The 17146-nt window shown below is 53.5% G+C and overlaps 8 protein-coding genes across 8 annotated transcripts; 5 read left to right on the top strand and 3 right to left on the bottom strand.

Moving 5' to 3' along the window:
• Nucleotides 1-1346: 1346 nt before the first annotated feature.
• CAOG_05568 (LIM and SH3 domain-containing protein) lies at nt 1347-2225 on the top strand (the record flags this gene model as incomplete). Its single annotated transcript, XM_004346191.2, has 3 exons — nt 1347-1510; nt 1604-1949; nt 2073-2225. The coding sequence occupies 3 exons, from the start codon at nt 1347-1349 to the stop codon at nt 2223-2225; spliced, it is 663 nt and encodes a 220-aa protein (XP_004346241.2).
• A 1368-nt stretch (nt 2226-3593) lies between these two features.
• Nucleotides 3594-5700, top strand: CAOG_05567 (hypothetical protein). The gene is made up of 4 exons (XM_004346190.2): nt 3594-3670; nt 3759-4030; nt 4129-4270; nt 4374-5700. Exons 1-4 carry the CDS (start codon nt 3653-3655, stop codon nt 5622-5624), a joined length of 1683 nt encoding a protein of 560 aa, XP_004346240.1. The 5' UTR covers nt 3594-3652; the 3' UTR covers nt 5625-5700.
• Nucleotides 5701-5705: 5 nt separating this feature from the next.
• Nucleotides 5706-6840, bottom strand: CAOG_05566 (hypothetical protein). Its single transcript, XM_004346189.2, has 4 exons — nt 6708-6840; nt 6252-6596; nt 6012-6144; nt 5706-5921 (listed from the first exon to the last, which is right to left on the bottom strand). The coding sequence occupies exons 1-4, from the start codon at nt 6815-6817 to the stop codon at nt 5724-5726; spliced, it is 786 nt and encodes a 261-aa protein (XP_004346239.2). The 5' UTR covers nt 6818-6840; the 3' UTR covers nt 5706-5723.
• Nucleotides 6841-7240: 400 nt separating this feature from the next.
• On the top strand, nt 7241-8326 carry CAOG_08901 (hypothetical protein; the record flags this gene model as incomplete). The annotated part of the gene is made up of 2 exons (XM_011272261.1): nt 7241-7624; nt 7736-8326. The coding sequence occupies 2 exons, from the start codon at nt 7241-7243 to the stop codon at nt 8324-8326; spliced, it is 975 nt and encodes a 324-aa protein (XP_011270563.1).
• Nucleotides 8327-8697: 371 nt separating this feature from the next.
• On the bottom strand, nt 8698-9881 carry CAOG_05565 (hypothetical protein). The gene is made up of 2 exons (XM_004346188.2): nt 9822-9881; nt 8698-9575 (listed from the first exon to the last, which is right to left on the bottom strand). Exons 1-2 carry the CDS (start codon nt 9863-9865, stop codon nt 8726-8728), a joined length of 894 nt encoding a protein of 297 aa, XP_004346238.2. The 5' UTR covers nt 9866-9881; the 3' UTR covers nt 8698-8725.
• A 182-nt stretch (nt 9882-10063) lies between these two features.
• CAOG_05564 (hypothetical protein) lies at nt 10064-11119 on the top strand. Its single transcript, XM_004346187.2, has 5 exons — nt 10064-10112; nt 10265-10378; nt 10662-10690; nt 10782-10829; nt 10911-11119. Exons 1-5 carry the CDS (start codon nt 10086-10088, stop codon nt 11095-11097), a joined length of 405 nt encoding a protein of 134 aa, XP_004346237.1. The 5' UTR covers nt 10064-10085; the 3' UTR covers nt 11098-11119.
• Nucleotides 11120-11250: 131 nt separating this feature from the next.
• CAOG_05563 (serine/threonine protein kinase) lies at nt 11251-13940 on the bottom strand. The gene has a single exon (XM_004346186.2). The coding sequence runs from the start codon at nt 13845-13847 to the stop codon at nt 11370-11372; it is 2478 nt and encodes an 825-aa protein (XP_004346236.1). The 5' UTR covers nt 13848-13940; the 3' UTR covers nt 11251-11369.
• A 712-nt stretch (nt 13941-14652) lies between these two features.
• Nucleotides 14653-16193, top strand: CAOG_08900 (hypothetical protein; the record flags this gene model as incomplete). The annotated part of the gene is made up of 4 exons (XM_011272260.1): nt 14653-14685; nt 14772-15633; nt 15765-16092; nt 16190-16193. 4 exons carry the CDS (start codon nt 14653-14655, stop codon nt 16191-16193), a joined length of 1227 nt encoding a protein of 408 aa, XP_011270562.1.
• Nucleotides 16194-17146: the final 953 nt, after the last annotated feature.

Below are 17146 nucleotides of genomic sequence, written 5' to 3'. Positions count from 1 at the left end.
TTTCTTCCCTTTGATCGGCATGCTGCGTCGTTGTTCTTTTGGTTGCTCTTTGTTGGCCGAGTGAATCCTGGTATTTTTCCTGGTGAATGCTTTTTTTTTTTTTTCGAAAATAGAAAAAAATACATTCCACGTAACACGCTGAACCGCGCTTTTATTGGCTTGTTTGTTCTATGAGGGGGGCATAGGTTTAGAATTTGTGTGTGAGCCGAAGAAGGTGATGAGATGGCTGATGAGATGGCTCAGCAAATGCCGGCACTCATTCTGTTCAACGCCGTAACCATCAACTTTGTCCGAAGCCTCTAACTGGACACGCTGGCGCTGGATGACGATGCTGCGGAATCAGGCAATGCAAAGTACCAGCCAAAATGTCCAGTCTTCTTCTTTGAATTGTAAGTTTTTCGTTTTTTTTTTTTTTGTTTTTTTTTTTTTTTCGTCTTTTTCGTTACCGTTCACTTGGCTCCGCGCGCCTCGCCCGACGCCTCCATCGAACGCGTTTGTCTGTTGCGCATTCCTTGTGTCATCATCGCTGCAGCACTCGCCTCAGAGTCATGCGTCTGAATGAGAAGAGGATGTGCGCTGTCACAGACGGGCTCAAATTTCCCCCTTTTTTCTTTTCTTTTATTTTCTTTGGTTTTGCTCTTCCGTTGCGTTTTGCTTCCCTCGAAACCGCTGCCGCTGCTACTGCTTGGTCGCACTACGATGGCATCGAGCGGTACAGCTCACTCTGTCCTGCTCATGTTCATCGATCGTCGTTGCAGAGCGTGTGAATCCACAACAAGCCAAAAAAAAAAAAAAAAAATCCACAAAAAAAAAAAAAAAAACGTCTTCTTGTCCAAAGCGGAAAGCAGCAGCGGATTGCAGCCTCTCGTCGAGCTCGACTATGACGTTGTGCGTGTTTGATATGCATTCGCTCGTCAATCACACACGCTGCACGCATCCACAAGCAACAACGCACAGCTTTGCGAAACAAAACAACGTCCTTCAAAAACCAAAAACCAAAAAAAAAAAAAAAAAAAAAAAAAAACGGGAAAACCTGCCATTTTAAGATTGAATGCACGAACAAACACAGACAGTCCAGCCACAATCCTCAGCGGACCTGTCTCTGCCCCTGACCTGGAAACTGCAGTCAGTTGCAGTGCAGTGCTGTGATTGCTGTGTGCTTTGGCTGCTGCTGATCTGCCGAAAGTCGCTCGGAGTACAAGCAGCGCAAATTTTTCCCTCTTTTCATTTTTTTTATTTTATTGGATTTTATTGAATTTTATTGGATTTTTTGTTTTGTATGGATTTTGCATTGACTTTTTGCTTTTTGTTCCTTTTTCTCCACAGTCACCTCATCGCATTCAGACATGAACCCGCCGTGCGCACGCTGCACCAAGCCCGTCTACCCTGTGGAGAAGCTTAACGCTCTTGACCAGGCCTGGCACAAGATGTGCTTCAACTGCGAGGTCTGCAAAATCACCCTGAACATGAAGACCTACCGCGGCCTGAACAAGAAGCCCTACTGCCAAACGTAAGCGCTGCTAAGTGGTTGCTAGCTGTTGCTGCGATGGAGAGTGATTTTGAGCCAAAAAACAGCTGACTTTTGCTCTCTCGGCCAAAACAGCCACTACCCGAAGGGCACCTTCACCGCCGTTGCCGACACCCCCGAGGCCAAGCGTATTGCCGAAAACACCAAGCAGTCGTCGATGGCCGCCTACCATGCCGAGGCCGAAAAGTTGCGCGGAACAGTCACCTCGGTGGCGGACGACCCAACCACGCAACGCGCCGTTGCTGCCACCAAGGCGCGCATGAACTACGACCAGCGCGCACGCGACGACGAGACTGGATCCGCCCCTGCCCCTGCCCAGTCGTACTCTGCCCCTGCTCAGTCGTACTCTGCCCCTGCCCAAGCCAGCTACGGCGGCGACGAGGAAGAGGAGGCACCCCCGGCTCCTCGCGCACCAGCTGCTGTAAGAAGAGCATTGGACATCGTGCATCCAGAGATAGTGTGCCTACAATTTGAGCCGATGCTCACTGTTTTCTTACTCTCCGGTTTTTTTTTTGTTTTTTTTTTGTTTTTTTTTTTTGCTTAGCGCGCCGCTCCCGCTCCTGCCCCTGTTGCCGAGGCTCCCGCCTGGAAGGCAATCTATTCGTATGAAGCCAGCGATGCAGATGAGGTCTCCTTCGAGGAGGGCGACGAAGCTCGAGGAGGGCGACGAAGCTATCGACGTCACTGTCATCGATGAGGGCTGGATTCAAGCAACAATCAAGCGAACGGGCCAGTCTCCAGCCTCCGGAATAAGCAAACACCACTATACATACACACAATGCACCAACGGTGGGCCGCTGGAACAGCTCGATCCGTGATAATGTTTACGTTTTTAGTCGCTGTTGTTGCAAACTCTCCTTTTTTAATACATCCTACTGCAACCCCTTCAGTTTGACTTTTTTTTTTTTTTACTTTTTCAGCTCCAACAACTCAGTCCACTTGTTGTAGTAGGTAGTATCCCATACATTTTGTTCAGCCTTTTCGCCAACTTTTTTTCTTTTTCTGCTGATCTGGAGTACGCATGGCGGCAGTCTCGTCTCGCACATGCAACAAGCGCTCTTGCCCGATCGATCTTGTGCTTGATCGAGCACCTGTGGTTGCGTTTGCATCGACTGATTCAATGATGGTCCGCGCAGCGTGCTTCCTCCAATGCTTTTTTGTTCAGTCAGCACACATCAAACACTCACTCTCATCGCTCCTCTCGACAAAGTCACCCCCGCGGTTTTATCTCTTCAATCAATCATTGGATTCTACTCCACGATAGCAGAGGCGTTGCTGCGTTTGCTGCCTTGTTTCAGTGGACAAGCGATTCTTGTGCTCAACGACAAGCGCAAGTCAAAACAGTGCATTTTGACCGCTCCATCCAGAAGGTGCATCAAAGCACAAAAACGAGCCATCAACAATATTCACATCCGTCGGTCATGAAAAGCGCCGGGTGTGCATCCGGAGAGCGTCAGTGCGTTTGCTTTGATCGTGCATTATGGTAAAACATGTGCGGATTGACGCGAGCACTCTGATAGATTCGACGTTCGGACTCCTGCCACCTCTCTTCCAACTTGTTGTTGTTGTTGGAAAAACTCAGAGGCGTGATCGATTGGATGGGAATATTCGAGAGACCTCGTTGTGCACAGGTGTTTGGATGGCACGGGAGGGTGCACAGTTTTCGACTTGGAGTTGTTCAAGCCAAAAATCGTACAGATGGCTCACTAACAAGTTATGGCACTGGATCCAAATGTGCAGAGAGTGGAGACAGACCGTTGACACTGGAGAGAGCGATGGCGTGATGGTAATGCAAAAGCGGTTTTTCATTGCTGCGGGGAGATCAGTTTTGATTCAGTGAGGCGAGCTTGTCAACGAGTTTCTGTGTAAGCTTGCTCCTCGAGGAGAAGGCGTACATGGCTGTTTTTTGTTGAGAGGTTTTGTCACACTGGAACGCTCTGGTGCCGCATCCCAATCTGAGAGCCGAATGACCGTTACCAACATTACCCTTTTTTGCCTGAATTTGATTTGTGTTTGCCATTCGCAACCCTATTCTCGACTCATCGTTCTGTGATTGTTGTTTCCTCTTCCTTTTCGTATTTGTGCTAGACCAGCCAAGCCTTACACACCTCGATTCAGCTCAGAATGGTCAAGGGAAAGCACGTACGTAGCAACTCGCGTTTGTTTTTTTGTTTGTTTTTTGTCTATTGCCAGTCTCTCAGTCTCTCAGCCTCTCATTCTCAAATATTAGAGCACAGCCGCCGGCTCAAGCAGCAGCGGAGCTGCAGGAAAGGGACATGGTGGCCCGAGCAAAAGCTCCGGTGCAGGCACCTCCAGTCAGAACTCAAAGTCGTTCGAAAAGTTGTTCAGCGAAGGTCTGCTCAACCAAGGCAAGGGCGAGCGCTACAGCGATTTCGGGACGGTTGAAGCTGTCAAGGCAATGAAATACTATGCCATGGCTGTCGATTCATTCAAGGCTGCAGTCGCGATTGAGCCCGAATCAACCGAAGCGCTGTATCACTGGTATGGTGCCTCTGCTTTTGCTTTCGAGAACCAATTGCTCATCAGAGATGTTTTTCAAGCTCTCACTTTGCCGTGTCATGCTGCTCCAACATCATCAGGGGTCACAACCTCCTCAAGCAAGCCACCCTGTGCGAAGGTCGTCGACGAAAAGAGCGGCTCCTCCTCGACGCTGCTCAAGTGTACGATGAGCTCGCCTTCCGGGGCGGAGAAGCGTGTGATGTCCTGTTCAACTATGGCCAGGTACGTAGGTCACCAGCTCAGTGTAGTGATTTGGAAACAAAGAACAAAGGTTTGAGCACATCTCGCTGATTGGCGGTTTTTTTTTTTGCTGTTTTTCTGTCAGATTTTTGTCATGCGCGCTGAGTTGGCAGAGCATGATAACAATGTTGCATCGGCAAGCGCCTTGTATGGTCAGGCCTGTGAAAAGTTCCGCGCTGCGTTTGAAAAGCAGCTGGTCGAGCTTGCCGTGGATCAAGCGCTCGCAACGACCCAGGCCTACGCATCCAGCAGTAGCAGTGCTGAACCGGCTCATACGCAATCAGCGCAACCAGTGGATCTGACACCGACGACCTTGCGCGCCGCACTTTCCAGCAGCGCTGAACAGGATGCAGACAACGACGGTTCGGACAATGTGACACCCGAGGACGCCATCAACTGCGCGACTGCTTGGGTCTCCGCACTCCGCAGTGCAGCTGCGTTGACGAATACTCTGGACGCCAGCAACATGCTGTTCGCCCAGGCCAATACCGTGCTGGACAACGCCTCAAAGCTGGCCTCGGAGCGAAATCTTGCCTTACCGGCGCTTGAGCTCGCGCTACAGCGTGCGGCCTTGCAATTCACCCAAGCCGAGCAAGACGACAGTGCCATTGGGCGCTCTTCCGGCGACAGGCATGCATTGTACTTGTCCTGTATCGAAGGGCTCACGGCTGCATTGGCGCAATCTGCGGGTCTCGCCGCGGACGCCTCGGTACGCGAAGTCACCATCCGAATCCGCGGACAGCTCGCGGAAGCCCAAGTATCCCTGGCCGAGAGCCTGTTGGAAGCCGACCAAGATCAAGGCAGTGATGACCAAAGCGGGCTAACGCGTGCTGACGATTTGGGCAACCTGGCTCACAAAGGCTTCGCCTCGCTGCTATCGGAAAGCAAGCCAAGCTCGGGTACCGACGATGACGCCGACAATTCCATCAACTGGTACTCTCGAGCCGGCGATGCGCTCATGGCTCGAGCGCGTGTCGCCATCCGCCGCGGCCAGTCCATCGCTGGGTTGCTCGGTGAGGCGATTCCGATGTACTTTCAGTCTCTTGCGCTCGACGGCGTGCTGGTCAAGCCCAGCGCAGAAGCCGCAGGCAAGGGCAAGGCACCTGCCCAAAAGAGCCGGCGGGATGAGGACGACGACGAAGCGGAACCGAGCGACGACGCCGAGCCCTCCCTCTACAACCTGGCATGTGCCCACGCTCTTCTCGGGAATGAAACTGAATGTCAAGCGGCGCTCGAGACGGCGTTTCGTCTGCGTCTGCTCGACCTTGACGCGTTGCGAACCGATACTGACTTTGCCGCGTATTCTGGAGCAGCCTGGTTCCGAGCATTGCGTTGAAATGGACAGCAACCTATTGTTTTTGGTGGATGGTTTGTTTTTGGCTTTGTACTCTAATATGACTGCTAGAATGAAGACAAAGGAGACGCGAGGGTACTTTTATTGCTTCTTTTTGCCAAAATCTGCAAAGGGATCTCGCAAGGCATCGTTGGCGGGCTCCTTGCCACGCTTGTGCTGCACGCGGAGCCACTTGCGATAATCCGACAGCGACTTGATTTTGTCGCCATAGTAATCATCCGACATGGAGGTCGTTGCATGGCGGCGCGTTGTGATGCGATCGACAAAGTCGGCGTGACGCTGGTCAACAAGAGCAACCAAAAACAAATCCGAAACAACGTCAGTGGATTGAACAAAGTGTGTCAGCCATGCAATTGTCACTCGACCTACCGCATCCATCTGGCGAGCGCGGGCTGGCGCGAGCAGCGCATACGCTTGCGAGTACAACCACTTGCCGCCTGCAAAGCCGAGAACAGCCGATGCCATGCCCGTCATGCCCGCAATCACCATCAAATCAAGGCCACTGATGTTGTTTTTGTTTGTTTCCAAAGTGACAAGCAACCACGCCGGGTGAGTAAACTTTTTTTTTGTTTGGTCAACGTTTCGGCAAAATGTCGTGTCGGAACGTACAAGAACTGAGGAAGCTGGTCCTGCGGGACTGAGCCGTCGTACACTTCCGGGAATACCATGACAAAGACCCACGAGTTGAGCAGGATGCTTCCGATCGCGACAGGGACGCCCGCGATGTTGCTCGCCATATTGTGGACTGTCTTGGCCTTGCAGTACTCGTTGAAGGGCATCATGGGCGGCTTCGGGGTTGCAGCCGCAGTCGCAGCCGCAGTCGCAGTCGCTGGCTCAGCAGCAGCAGTAGTAGTAGTAGTAGTAGTAGTAGTAGTAGTAGTAGTAGTGGTGGTAGGAGGGATCTTGGCTGCATCATCAGTGGGGCTGGCTGTGCTCGACGACGACGCGAGCGATCTGGCAAACAGAGAGAGAGAGCGAAAGGACGAGATCTCAACCCCTCATTGAGCATCGGGGGACACTCGACCACCACGACACCAGATCAACTTCAATGTAGCAAGGGCTCACCGTGCAAGGGTCAGCGTGGGGATGGAGAAGGCGGGCCGTGCGGCGACAGAGCCGAGCGCGTGTGCAGCAGCAAAGAAGCCGAAACGAGGACGGCAGCTACTGAGAAGCATTCTGAGAAGAAAAACAAAACAATGAAAAAAAAAAAAGTGAAGTGATGATGAAATAAAATAGAGTTTGGCAACATTGTGACAAGGGAGGAAATCTACCTTTGACGTGGACCGCACGCGCTCATATCATGCTGTCAACGATTTGGCATGGATTGTTGAAACTTTAGAAGATACTATCCCGATCATTAATTTTCGACCACCCTTCTGTTTTTCAATTTTTCGCCCTCCCTGGGACCTGTGTTAGTTTCCGTCTCGCCCGCGACATCTGCATTCATGATACAGTGTACCAGACGTCTGATGAACACCGGGAGCGGGGGTTCCGAGTCATATTGGAGCAGCAGCGAGCAAAATAAAAAATATCAGGAAACACAAAAAAGTCACTTTTCCCGCGCAAATTCTGGTTTGGGTTCAGTCTTTTTGTGCGCAATGACTCGCACACGCAGTCAGTCCACGTCCCGCGTGGCTCCCAGACAGCCCCCGGTATGGCTGCGTCCAACTTCACCAAAAAGACCGCTGCCCGTGCTGGACAAGATGCCCAGGGAGGTCGTCCGCGGTCAAGTGCTCGCGTTGCGAAATGCTGGCCTCTCCTACAACAAGATCGCCACCCAGCTTCACCTCCCACGTTCTACAGTGATCAGCATCACCCAACGCTTCTCGGGAAGGGCGACGACGAGCGACAGCCCCCGCCCCGGTCGCCCCAGCAAGCTCAAGTCATTACACCGCGACAACATTGTAGCGCAGATCCTCCTCAATGAGTCCGACACCGCACCCGAAGTGGCCGCCACTATGCCCAGATTGACCAACGTTGATGTTTCTCCATGCACGATAAGAAGGGTGCTGCATGGTGCAGGACTTTTCAAAAAAGCCCTCTTGAAAGAGACACACAAAGAGCGACGCTTGGCCTTTGCACTCGCTCATCAGCATTGGACCGTCAATGACTGGCTGAGGGTCGTCTTCTCCGGCGAGACTGCTCTCTATCTCTGCAGGAACAACACCTGTGGATCGGTTGGCGAAACGTTGACCGATCGATGCGTGCTCAAGTTCAGCGGTGGCCATATTAACGTTTGGGGCGCCATCTCTCGTTTCGGAATTTCGCTTTTCTGCGAGGTCGGCGACGTCATGAACGGCGACACCTACCTCTCAGTTTTGGAGAGCGAGTTGCTAGCAAGCATTCGCGTGTGGAACAACAAAAACGAGATGATTTTCATGCATGACAATACCCCTTGTCACAAAAGAAAAGATGTGGCCAAGTGGTTCGAAACCAATCAGATCACCGTCCTGGACTGGCCTGCGAACTCTCCCGACCTCAACCCCATCGAAAATGCGTGGAACATGGTCAAGAACAAGATCTACCAGGAGAGGGAGATCAAGAGCAAGACCGCGTTGTGGGAACGCTTCCAAGCGGTCTACGAAGAAGTGCTCACGCCAGAGGTCTGCCGCGATCTCATTTCATCGATGCCGCGCCGCATTCAAGCTGTGATAGATGCCAATGGTGGTTATACCAAGTACTGAAGTGGAGCGGAGGCGCTGCGACACGTTGTTTGTGTGCCATGTAATGCTTTGTGAAAATTGGGCAAAAAATCCGCTCTTTTTCTGTTTTGTTTAGTTTTCATTTTTGTCTGTTCTCGCTTCGAATCTTCACTCCCAGCCCGCTGCTTCACTTGTAAAATGTGTCTGGTACACTGTACCATGAATGCAGATGTTGCGGGAGTGATTTTGGTTTCCCGCCATTCGTTCGCTCGTTGGGTTGATCATTTTCGCGCCATTTTTTTCCCGGTTTCGTGCCTCAAACATGCTGGAACCAAAGAGATTGAACTGAGAATTGCTGGAAAGTGAGCAGAGTCCATGGAAAGAGTCCATGGAAACAACAAATGCACACAAATACACAAAAATTCATTTGCGCTGCCTGATTCAATCGTCGCGACGCCCGCGGTCGGATCTACTCCGAGACGAAGACGAACGAGGCGGCGATCGAGACCGAGACTGAGACCGAGACCGGGATGGAGATGGAGACCGAGACCGAGCATTGTTACGACGAGATGAAGGCGGTCGAAGTGAATTCTTGGACGAGCGACTCCGATCAGGACTAGGACTACGACTAATACTACGACGACGATGCCTAGAACCGTGGCTACGACGACGACGACGACGATGCTTGCCTTCGTCTTCGGAATCGCTTGATCCGCTGCTGTGGCTTGATCCGCTGCTCGAATCCGAGCTATAGCCAGAATCCGAGTCAGAGCCAGAGTCCGACCCGGAGCTCGAGCCTGACGATGATCCAGACGACGAGTATGATGACCGTGATGATCCCGACCCTGATGACGATCCCGACGCAGACGACAATCCCGACGAGCTGGACGATGATCGCGACGCAGCTCGTCGCTTTGTGTTGGATCGGCCTCGACCTTGCTCGGCGGCACCACCCTGCGGCACGGCAGCAAGCGACATTGCAGAGAGTTCATGCGAGGCAGCACGTTCGCTCTTGGCTTCATCCGCTTGGGCTTGGGCTTGGGACTGTGCTTGGGATTGGGACTGAGCTGGAGCGCCTGCCGCAGTCATCCCGACGCCTGATGGCGGGAGTGCGATCGACGCCGGCGCGCCTGACGCAATGCGGTCCTCGAGCAGCTTGGATCGCGATGGCCTTGGGCGGTAGACGGTCGCATCGGCACTGCTGCGGGTGCACTGGTACGTCCAGTGGCCCGGCTGCTTGCAGTTCTGGCACTTTGGAGCCGCAGCCGACGCAGCACCACCAGACCGGCGGCTTGGTTGTTGAGGGAGGGCGCCGAGGATTGTAAGACAAGTAGGAAAATCAATGTTGGCGTTGAGCACGTCAAGGCGAAGGAGGGGGGGGGGATCAACGGAAGTAGTTTCTGAGCTGCTCAGACGGACTCCACCACACCCTTTCTCTCAATCATAGTTCTTGCCCTGGTCACCATCATCACCTCTCATTATTACTACCAAACCAAATCAAAACGAGGTCGGTGCGCAATCAGAAGGTTTGTGTTACCTCCCAGACTGCTTGAGCAGGTCTTTCATACGACGATCGCTCATGACTGGTAAATCTCTCGATTGGAATGACTGAGCTAGAGTTCAAGTCTTTCTTTTGTTGAAGATGGGTTGAATAATGAATGCGAATGCGCTTTCAGTGGCTGAATCGGTGGATGTGGTCGTTCTCATTTGAAGCTCAGACACCTCGTTTGTACTGAATTCGACTGCTTTAATCTTGCTCCTATGCCACTCTTAATTCCTCCTCCAATTCCACCATCCACAAATGTGCAAGCACGTCCTCAACGCACAGGTTTGTCGTCACAAGTGAAACATTCATCCCTCGAGCTCGACCTGATCTCATGCCGCTCATATTCGCCTCTTGTTTGCATGCGACTCACTTGTTTTGCTTTTTCTGCTGCTGCTGACGTGCTTGCTGCGGGGTGGCGGGGGTGGGGGGAACAGGTCTCGGTGCGCGCCGCATGCTGCAAGAAGTGGTTTGACTGCCCCGAATGCCACGCTGGGTCCGAGCAGCACCCGCTCCGCAAGACCGTCGAGCTCGTCTTTGCATGCAAGAAGGTCTGTGTGTGCTTGATAGTCGAAGTTTGGATGCGGGCGCGGTGATTTGCGGCCGTTGTTTCGTGTTTCGTGTTTTCCAATCGTGTGGCTGCAAAACGATTTCCCGCCAAAAAAAAAAAAAAAAAAAAAAAAAAAATCAGACGTCAACCAAAGACGTCAACTATCAAGGCTTTGGATGGGAAAACACAACTCAATTCGAATACTCACTCGTTGGCAACGTTGGTTCTGCTTGGTCATGACCATGATTGCTTTTTGTTTTAAAACAATTATCGACATTTGGCAGTGCAAGAAGGTCTTCCGAAAGAATTCCACGTAAGTCTTGTTTCGGCTTGTCAACAATCGCTTCTACGATGACATCTCGACTCACCTTTGATCGCGATGGGTTGGCGTGGAATTTGGGCAGCAACTTTGACGAGGAGACGGATTCGTACTGCCCGTACTGCGACAACAAGTATGATGATCGATTTGACATTTTTTTTTCACCTCTTGTTCGCATGCTCATCACCGCCTTCGTCCTCGACGAACAACACAGATACATTTTGCCTGCGAGCTCAAAGGTTCCTGTAGTCACGTTGCAAGCGGATGTATCGGCACTCAGGGATATGCGCGATCCGACAGCACCAAGCTCAGGGCATATGCGACAGCCCGACTTTGAAATGACAGCCGAGGAGTTGGCCGAGTGTAACGCGGACTGCTGCGATGATGGAACTTGTCAATAAAGGTGGATGTTTCGGCTTACAAGCTATGACGACGTGCCAACTGGGCTTTGACGATCTGCAAACTTGGTGAAGGAGACAATCCGTTTGTTTGCTCAACCCGCTCCTTCCCTATTTTGCGCGCGGATAACTTTAAGACATGAACGAGAAGTTTTGTGGGCGGGAACAATTTACCAAGAAGACACACCTGTGCCCAAGAAAATGCACAACTACTGTACTTGCTACAAGAATAACAACCAATTTTGCATCAAAACTCGCGTTTCGAGAAACACGCTCTAGACGGCCTTCTCGACGCCTGGCAGTCGCTCAGCCGACCGAGCCTCGAGACTGTCCAGGGAGCCGTCAAGGCCGGGGAGACGCTCGGCAGACTGGTTGTCGAGAATCTCGGAAATGCCTTTGGACAGCCAGGCATGGTGGTCGACACCTCGCAGTTTCTGGACGAGCGTCTTCAAGCGGCCAGGCCGAGGCGGGGTGACGGCGTTTTTGAACGAGCTGGACTTGTCGTGCTTGTGCTTTCGACTGACGCCAGGCGATCCGGGAGCAGAGCTGGGTGCCGAAGACGGCGCGGAGGATGGAGCGGATGTCGGGGCGGACGTTGGGGCGGACGTCACCACCAGCCCTGCAGGTGCGTCAGGATCCGGTTCGCCAGCCACAATTTCTCGACGGGCGCGGCCATCCTCAATGCGCATGATGCGCATCTTTTTGCGGAACTCAAGAGCCTCCGTGTGCTTTGTCATGGCAGCAGCCATCGTCTCCACTTGCGCGTCGTGGTACTCTTCCAGGTCAAAGGTGGTAAAGTTGTGGAACAGTTCGGCCTGCTCACCCATGATTGGCTTGGGCAGACGCTCAAACATGGCGTGCTCGCTGGGGTCGAGCAGCAGGTTGCGCCAGAGCGTCACGCCGCTCAACTCGGCCGAGTCCGACTTGATGCGGCTCTGTGCCTTGGTGAGCCGCTGCCGCGACACTTTGCGTGCGCGCTTGATCATGGCTAGCGGGTTGTCTGAAAGCAGCTGCTCTTCCAACTCCAGCGTGGGGTCAAAGTTGGCCATGTGCTCGTTCGGATGGAATGGCGGCGTGAGCTGTTTCTTTTCGCAGGCCACCCAGTCAATCGGCGTGAACTTTGACTTGACACGACGCGGACGTGGTGACGCCGACGACGAATCCGCTCGGCTGCGCGGCGGGCTCGACTCACGGCCGCTCTTGCGGTCCTGCCCACCACCGTCGCCATCGCCATTGTCGTCATCGTCATCGTCATCGTCTGCAAAGCTGGCCAAGTCGTCGATGGATTCACCTTCGAGCATTGCTTCAATGAGTCGCTGCCTTCCAGACAATCGTTCGGGCTTTTGGCACACCCCGCTGGCAAAGAAGGGATGGGTGCGGATGGCGCTGGCGAACGCCGATCGCTTGGACGGCGTTTTCAGCAGGAGGCCAGATAAAAAGTCAAACAACACGTCAGACATTTTGTTCTCGAGATTGGCAATCGAAAAGGTCTCCAGCTCCTTCTCGAGCGCAGTGTAATCCTTGGCGGTAACGTGCGTGCTGCCCGTGGCCATCTCGAGCAGCGTGATTCCAAGCGCCCACCAGTCGACCGCAGTGTCGTGGCCGGCATCCGCGAAAATCTCTGGTGCCATGAACTGGATGGTGCCGCAGATGGTGTGGGACTTGCGGCCCTTGAGACGCGTGGCCAAGTTGAAGTCTGTCAGGTGAATGTGCCCTTTGCTGTCGAGCAGCAGATTGCCGGGCTTGATGTCGCGGTGGGCAATGTGGATGTCGTGCAGGTATTGGATGGCGAGCACGAGCTCTGCCGCGTAAAACCGCAGCGCATTGTCGGTGAACACAAATGGGTCGTTCTCGTTGTCGAGCAGAAAGCGCATGTCGCCGCCCGTCATGAGCTCGAGGCCAAAGTACATGAAAAACTCGTCCTGGAAGGAGAACTGCAGATTGACAATGAACGGGTGCCGGAGTTGCTCGAGCAATTCCCGCTCAAAGAGCACATTCCCAACCATGTTCTGCTTGATGCACTCGGTCTTGGAGACGTACTTGAGCGCATAGTAACGGCGGGAGAGCTTGCGGCGGACGACCTGGACCTTGCCAAAGCCGCCCCTGCCAATCGTCCGGATGAGCGAGAACTGGCCCAGGTTGACTTCATGGCGCAGCTGCGGCGAGCTGGCCATCAGGTATGCCGGCGAGTGCAGGATTGCGAGGTCGGCTGCTGCAGCGGCTGTCGGAGTCGTCGAAGCAGCAGCAGCAGCAGCAGCGTTGTCATGATGAGGATGGGGTGATTCCGCGTTCGCTGTGGTGCTGTGATGAGCATTGTGGCTGTTGCTGCTGCTGCTGTTGCTCTGAGTGTTGGAGCTGGCTGAGGTCGCGCTCGTCGTCGTCGTCGTCGTCGTCGTCACTGTGGTGGCAGATGGCGAATGGGCGTTCACTTCGCCGCCAAATCCAAACCAGCTCGAACCGCCGCTCTGCGCTCGCTTGACTGGCTTTGGTGAGCGCAATGCATGGACAGTCTTGTGGCTCGCCTGTTGCTGCTGTTGCTGTTGCTGTTGCTGTTGCTTTTCGAGAATGTGCTGCAGGGCCGCCTGTCGCCGTTCCCGCCGCCGAACCGCACGCGCTCGTGCCGTGTCGATTTCCTCGGGGTCTGGCGGCAGTCCCGCGTCCTGCACGAGCACGGCAGACTCGTTGTCGCCAGTGAGCACGTAGTCGTCTTCATCCGACGACGAGTCTTCCTCGAGGCTCAGCAGACCTCCCATTTTTTTCCTCGCACTACTTGAGTTGAAGTGGAAAGGGGGAAAGTGAGTGTGAGCGTGGCAAACGAATCAAAAAAAAAAAAAAAAAAAAAAGAATGACGCCACAGAGCGAACGAGACTGGAGATTTTCAAAAGTCCCAATTCAATGGGTGGAGAAAGCGTTTGAGAGTTCAATAAGGGAGGTGTGTGTGTGTGTGTGTGTGTGCTTGTGGTGAATGGCGGGAGGTTGAGGACTGTTGGACAGCGAGGGCTATTTAGAGTGCGAGCGAGCGCGGCATTGGGGTTGCGGTTTGTGCAGCCAAGTTCTGCGGTGACGGGTGGACGACAGTGTTACAGTATGAGAGTGTACAGTATGACACTGGCCCAACTTTTTTCGACCTTTGTCGGTTTCGAGAAAAAAAGTTCGAGCCGGTTCGATCTGGCTCCCTCTCTACCCCCACACTGTGTTGACAATACGATTTTATTGTAGCGTCTAGTTTTTGGGGCGGGTAGCGCACCGAGAATCGTTGGGGTGGTCGAAAAGGTGGAATTGAAGAGCGAAAACTTCCATTTTTGGACGAGCTTTATACCCTGTTTTTGGCCCAAAAACCTCTAGAAACGCTGCCCTGAGAGTTCTATTCACTGTCCACCGCTGCCATTGCAGACGCCGACCTATTTTATCACCTGTTATCATATGCAGTCTTTTTTCGTGGCCGAGCAGCAGCCGTGTGAGATCGATTTTTCCGAAACTTTTGTATCGTTGATGGTTCGGTCCAAACGAAGTGTGTTTGATCCGGTGAACAATGCCAGAGCGGCTGAACGACTACGAATGAAGCGCCGAGATGAATATCGGGAGCAACAAGTACGCAGAAGCGAAGGCAGGGGGGGGGGTGAAGGTGCCGAAGTGTTTTGGCGCGAAAATCTTCTCACTTCTCTGCCATCTACCAGGCCATCAAAGCCGTCCAAAGGCACCTCCATGCCCTTCAAGAGGCTCAAGCATCATCGCGCAAGCCCCGCCGGCGGCAGAGCATCGCCGCGGCTGCAAGTCCCGCGCCGCCTGCCGCCTACTTGACTTTTGATGCTCCCACATCCGAGCCTATCCCTGTACCATTGCAAGCAGCTGCAACCCCCGTCAGATCGCGCAGAAAGGCCACAGAGGATCTGGTCCCCGGCTCCCGTGAAGCGAAACGCCGGCGCGAGGAAGCGGTGCAGCTTGGCTGCGAAGCTCTCGTCGCTGCTGTCGCGCAGGTCCATGGCCATGACGACGCTCTGGTTGCCGAAACAGCTCAGGCTGCTGCGCAGAAATACGTGCCATCTGTCACAGCTGGCACAGTGGCCCAGATCCGCCTGCAGTGCACAGCAGAACTGCTGCCCATTCTTCCAGACCAGACACCGCAGCTTCTTGGAACGGTCGCCCATCACAAAACCAAGGACATATTAGCAACCATGCCTGGTGTGACGCGCTACGCTGTGCAACAGGCGCGCGCGAACAATCTGCACTATGGAGTTGGCCAAATCGCTCAGCGGACGCCAGCCACGCCGCGCAAGTCGCGCCCTCTAGATGCGAGCGTCCGCGCATTCACGCTGGATCACTCAGTTCCCAGTGCTCACAAGACAAAGGTGGACCCTGTCACTGGTGAGGCGAAGCCTATCGTCTACCTGGAAACATCGATGCGGAAGATGCACGAAGACGCCCAGAAAACGGCCTCCTGTGCTCTTGGAGCGTGTTCCAGCGCGCTCTACACGCAGGAGAGTTTATATTCCAGCGGCGTGTTCCTGAAAACGGACTTTGCGGCAACTGCCACCGAGCGTTCGCGGTTTTTAGCGAGGATATCCCTTTTCTGCTGCAAGAACTGGAACGATTGACGATCGCTTTTCCGGACGCACATACGGCAGGGCTGCGTCTACAAGGGCTGAGGGACCATCTTTTCGCTTTGACAGCTGATCCAACCAAGCATTACGACCACCCCTTCCACTGCCTCGCATTCGGGTTGGACGACTGCCAGCAGCAGCACCACCTCGGCGTGCTCAGCAGTCCCCAGCCGTGCCCAATCTGCACCCAAGGCCTCACTACCCTTGCCGATCTGAGCCTGCACATCGACGCCCATCTCCCTCAAAACCCCGGCGAATGCGCCGATATGCAGACCATCCTGGAGCGAGGATGCCAAACTCTTCAGCAGTGGGTGGCGCACCTTCTCCGCTCGGCTCATACTCGATCCCTCATCAACAAGACGATCAACAACCTAGGTCCCGGTCAAGCTGTGTTCTTGTGTGATTTCAAAGTGAGTTTCGAACAGCCAAAAACTTTCCGCGATCTGTTGTCCTAACGAGCTTCGAAACTCTGTCGTCCTTCTTCCTGCTAACAGATGAAAATCATGCCAGATAACTATCGTCAGAGCAGCCAAGCTTTTTTCGCGAAAACTGGGATCTCTTTTCATGGAATAGTGTTCTTTTTCCGTCAACCCAGCACGAACGAAGTAGCCATGCTTCACTTCGACGCCTGGCTGCCCGATGAAAAACAGGACTGGATTCTGATCATCCATCATCTGCAAGCTGTGTTTGCAGTCATCAACTCGCTGATCACAGAGGGACGAGTTCCACCGTAAGAGCAGTGTTGTCGCGAAAACTGTTTGTCGCATTTCTCTCACCGCCCGCTCGTCCCAGAATCAATACTGCCTCTGTTGTTACAGACGCAGGTGCACACTACGTCAACTCGCCATTCAGCGTCTTCCTATCCAGTAAGATGCATACTCAAGCGAGTTTCGACATCACCGACCTTTGGCACTTCGAGGCTGGTGAAGGTGAGGAGCATGTCGAGCTGTCGATCCCCGAATCTTCAAGCGTACTGATAAGTTGTACATTTCAAACAGGCAAGTCACGCATCGACCTTCACTTTGCGCACGTCAGCGCAAAGTTCAGCGAGTTCATGAAAGGTGGCAACTCAATTAACAACGGCATGGATGTCGAAAAAGGTAGGGCCTTGTATTTCATGTATTCCATTTGTTTGAATCGATTATGGCTGCATTTGCTGACTGGACACGTATCAGCGCTCGCTACGATGCCAGGAACGACTGTCCACCAGCTGCACATTGACGAAGCGACGCGTCGCCGCCTTCAAAAGGTCCCAAAGAGTATCCCAACTCTGGATCAGGCAGGTCACATCGTGTACAACAACGGTGGCATGCAGGGATTCCGACTGAGCGACCGCTGCATGCTGTTCGAGTACACTGGCGAGCGGCTGCGAGAAGTCTATCGCCACGACTTCTCGACGCACCTGACCCTTGGCCAGCAGAACAGTCCGCATTGGAGCAACAACGCCGAAC

This window comes from Capsaspora owczarzaki (genome assembly GCF_000151315.2).
Source record: "Capsaspora owczarzaki ATCC 30864 unplaced genomic scaffold supercont2.9, whole genome shotgun sequence".
Lineage (NCBI taxonomy): Eukaryota > Filasterea > Ministeriida > Capsasporidae > Capsaspora > Capsaspora owczarzaki.
Note: the sequence above shows the minus strand (reverse complement) of the source record. Positions and strands in the feature narration are given on the sequence as shown.

Coding starts and splice junctions, on each gene's coding strand:
- CAOG_05567 (XM_004346190.2), top strand. Junction 4,031..4,128: donor ACCGAAGCGCTGTATCACTG/GTATGGTGCCTC, acceptor CAACATCATCAG/GGGTCACAACCTCCTCAAGC. Junction 4,271..4,373: donor TCCTGTTCAACTATGGCCAG/GTACGTAGGTCA, acceptor TTTTTCTGTCAG/ATTTTTGTCATGCGCGCTGA.
- CAOG_05566 (XM_004346189.2), bottom strand. CDS start 6,817: ATGCTTCTCAGTAGCTGCCGTCCTCGTTTCGGCTTCTTTGCTGCTGCA. Junction 6,145..6,251: donor GACCAGCTTCCTCAGTTCTT/GTACGTTCCGAC, acceptor AAACAACATCAG/TGGCCTTGATTTGATGGTGA. Junction 5,922..6,011: donor GCGCTCGCCAGATGGATGCG/GTAGGTCGAGTG, acceptor CTTGTTGACCAG/CGTCACGCCGACTTTGTCGA.
- CAOG_05565 (XM_004346188.2), bottom strand. CDS start 9,865: ATGAGCGATCGTCGTATGAAAGACCTGCTCAAGCAGTCTGGGAG. Junction 9,576..9,821: donor CTGCTCAAGCAGTCTGGGAG/GTAACACAAACC, acceptor TCAACAACCAAG/CCGCCGGTCTGGTGGTGCTG.
- CAOG_05564 (XM_004346187.2), top strand. CDS start 10,086: ATGTGCAAGCACGTCCTCAACGCACAG. Junction 10,113..10,264: donor AGCACGTCCTCAACGCACAG/GTTTGTCGTCAC, acceptor TGGGGGGAACAG/GTCTCGGTGCGCGCCGCATG. Junction 10,379..10,661: donor TCGTCTTTGCATGCAAGAAG/GTCTGTGTGTGC, acceptor GACATTTGGCAG/TGCAAGAAGGTCTTCCGAAA.
- CAOG_05563 (XM_004346186.2), bottom strand. CDS start 13,847: ATGGGAGGTCTGCTGAGCCTCGAGGAAGACTCGTCGTCGGATGAAGAC.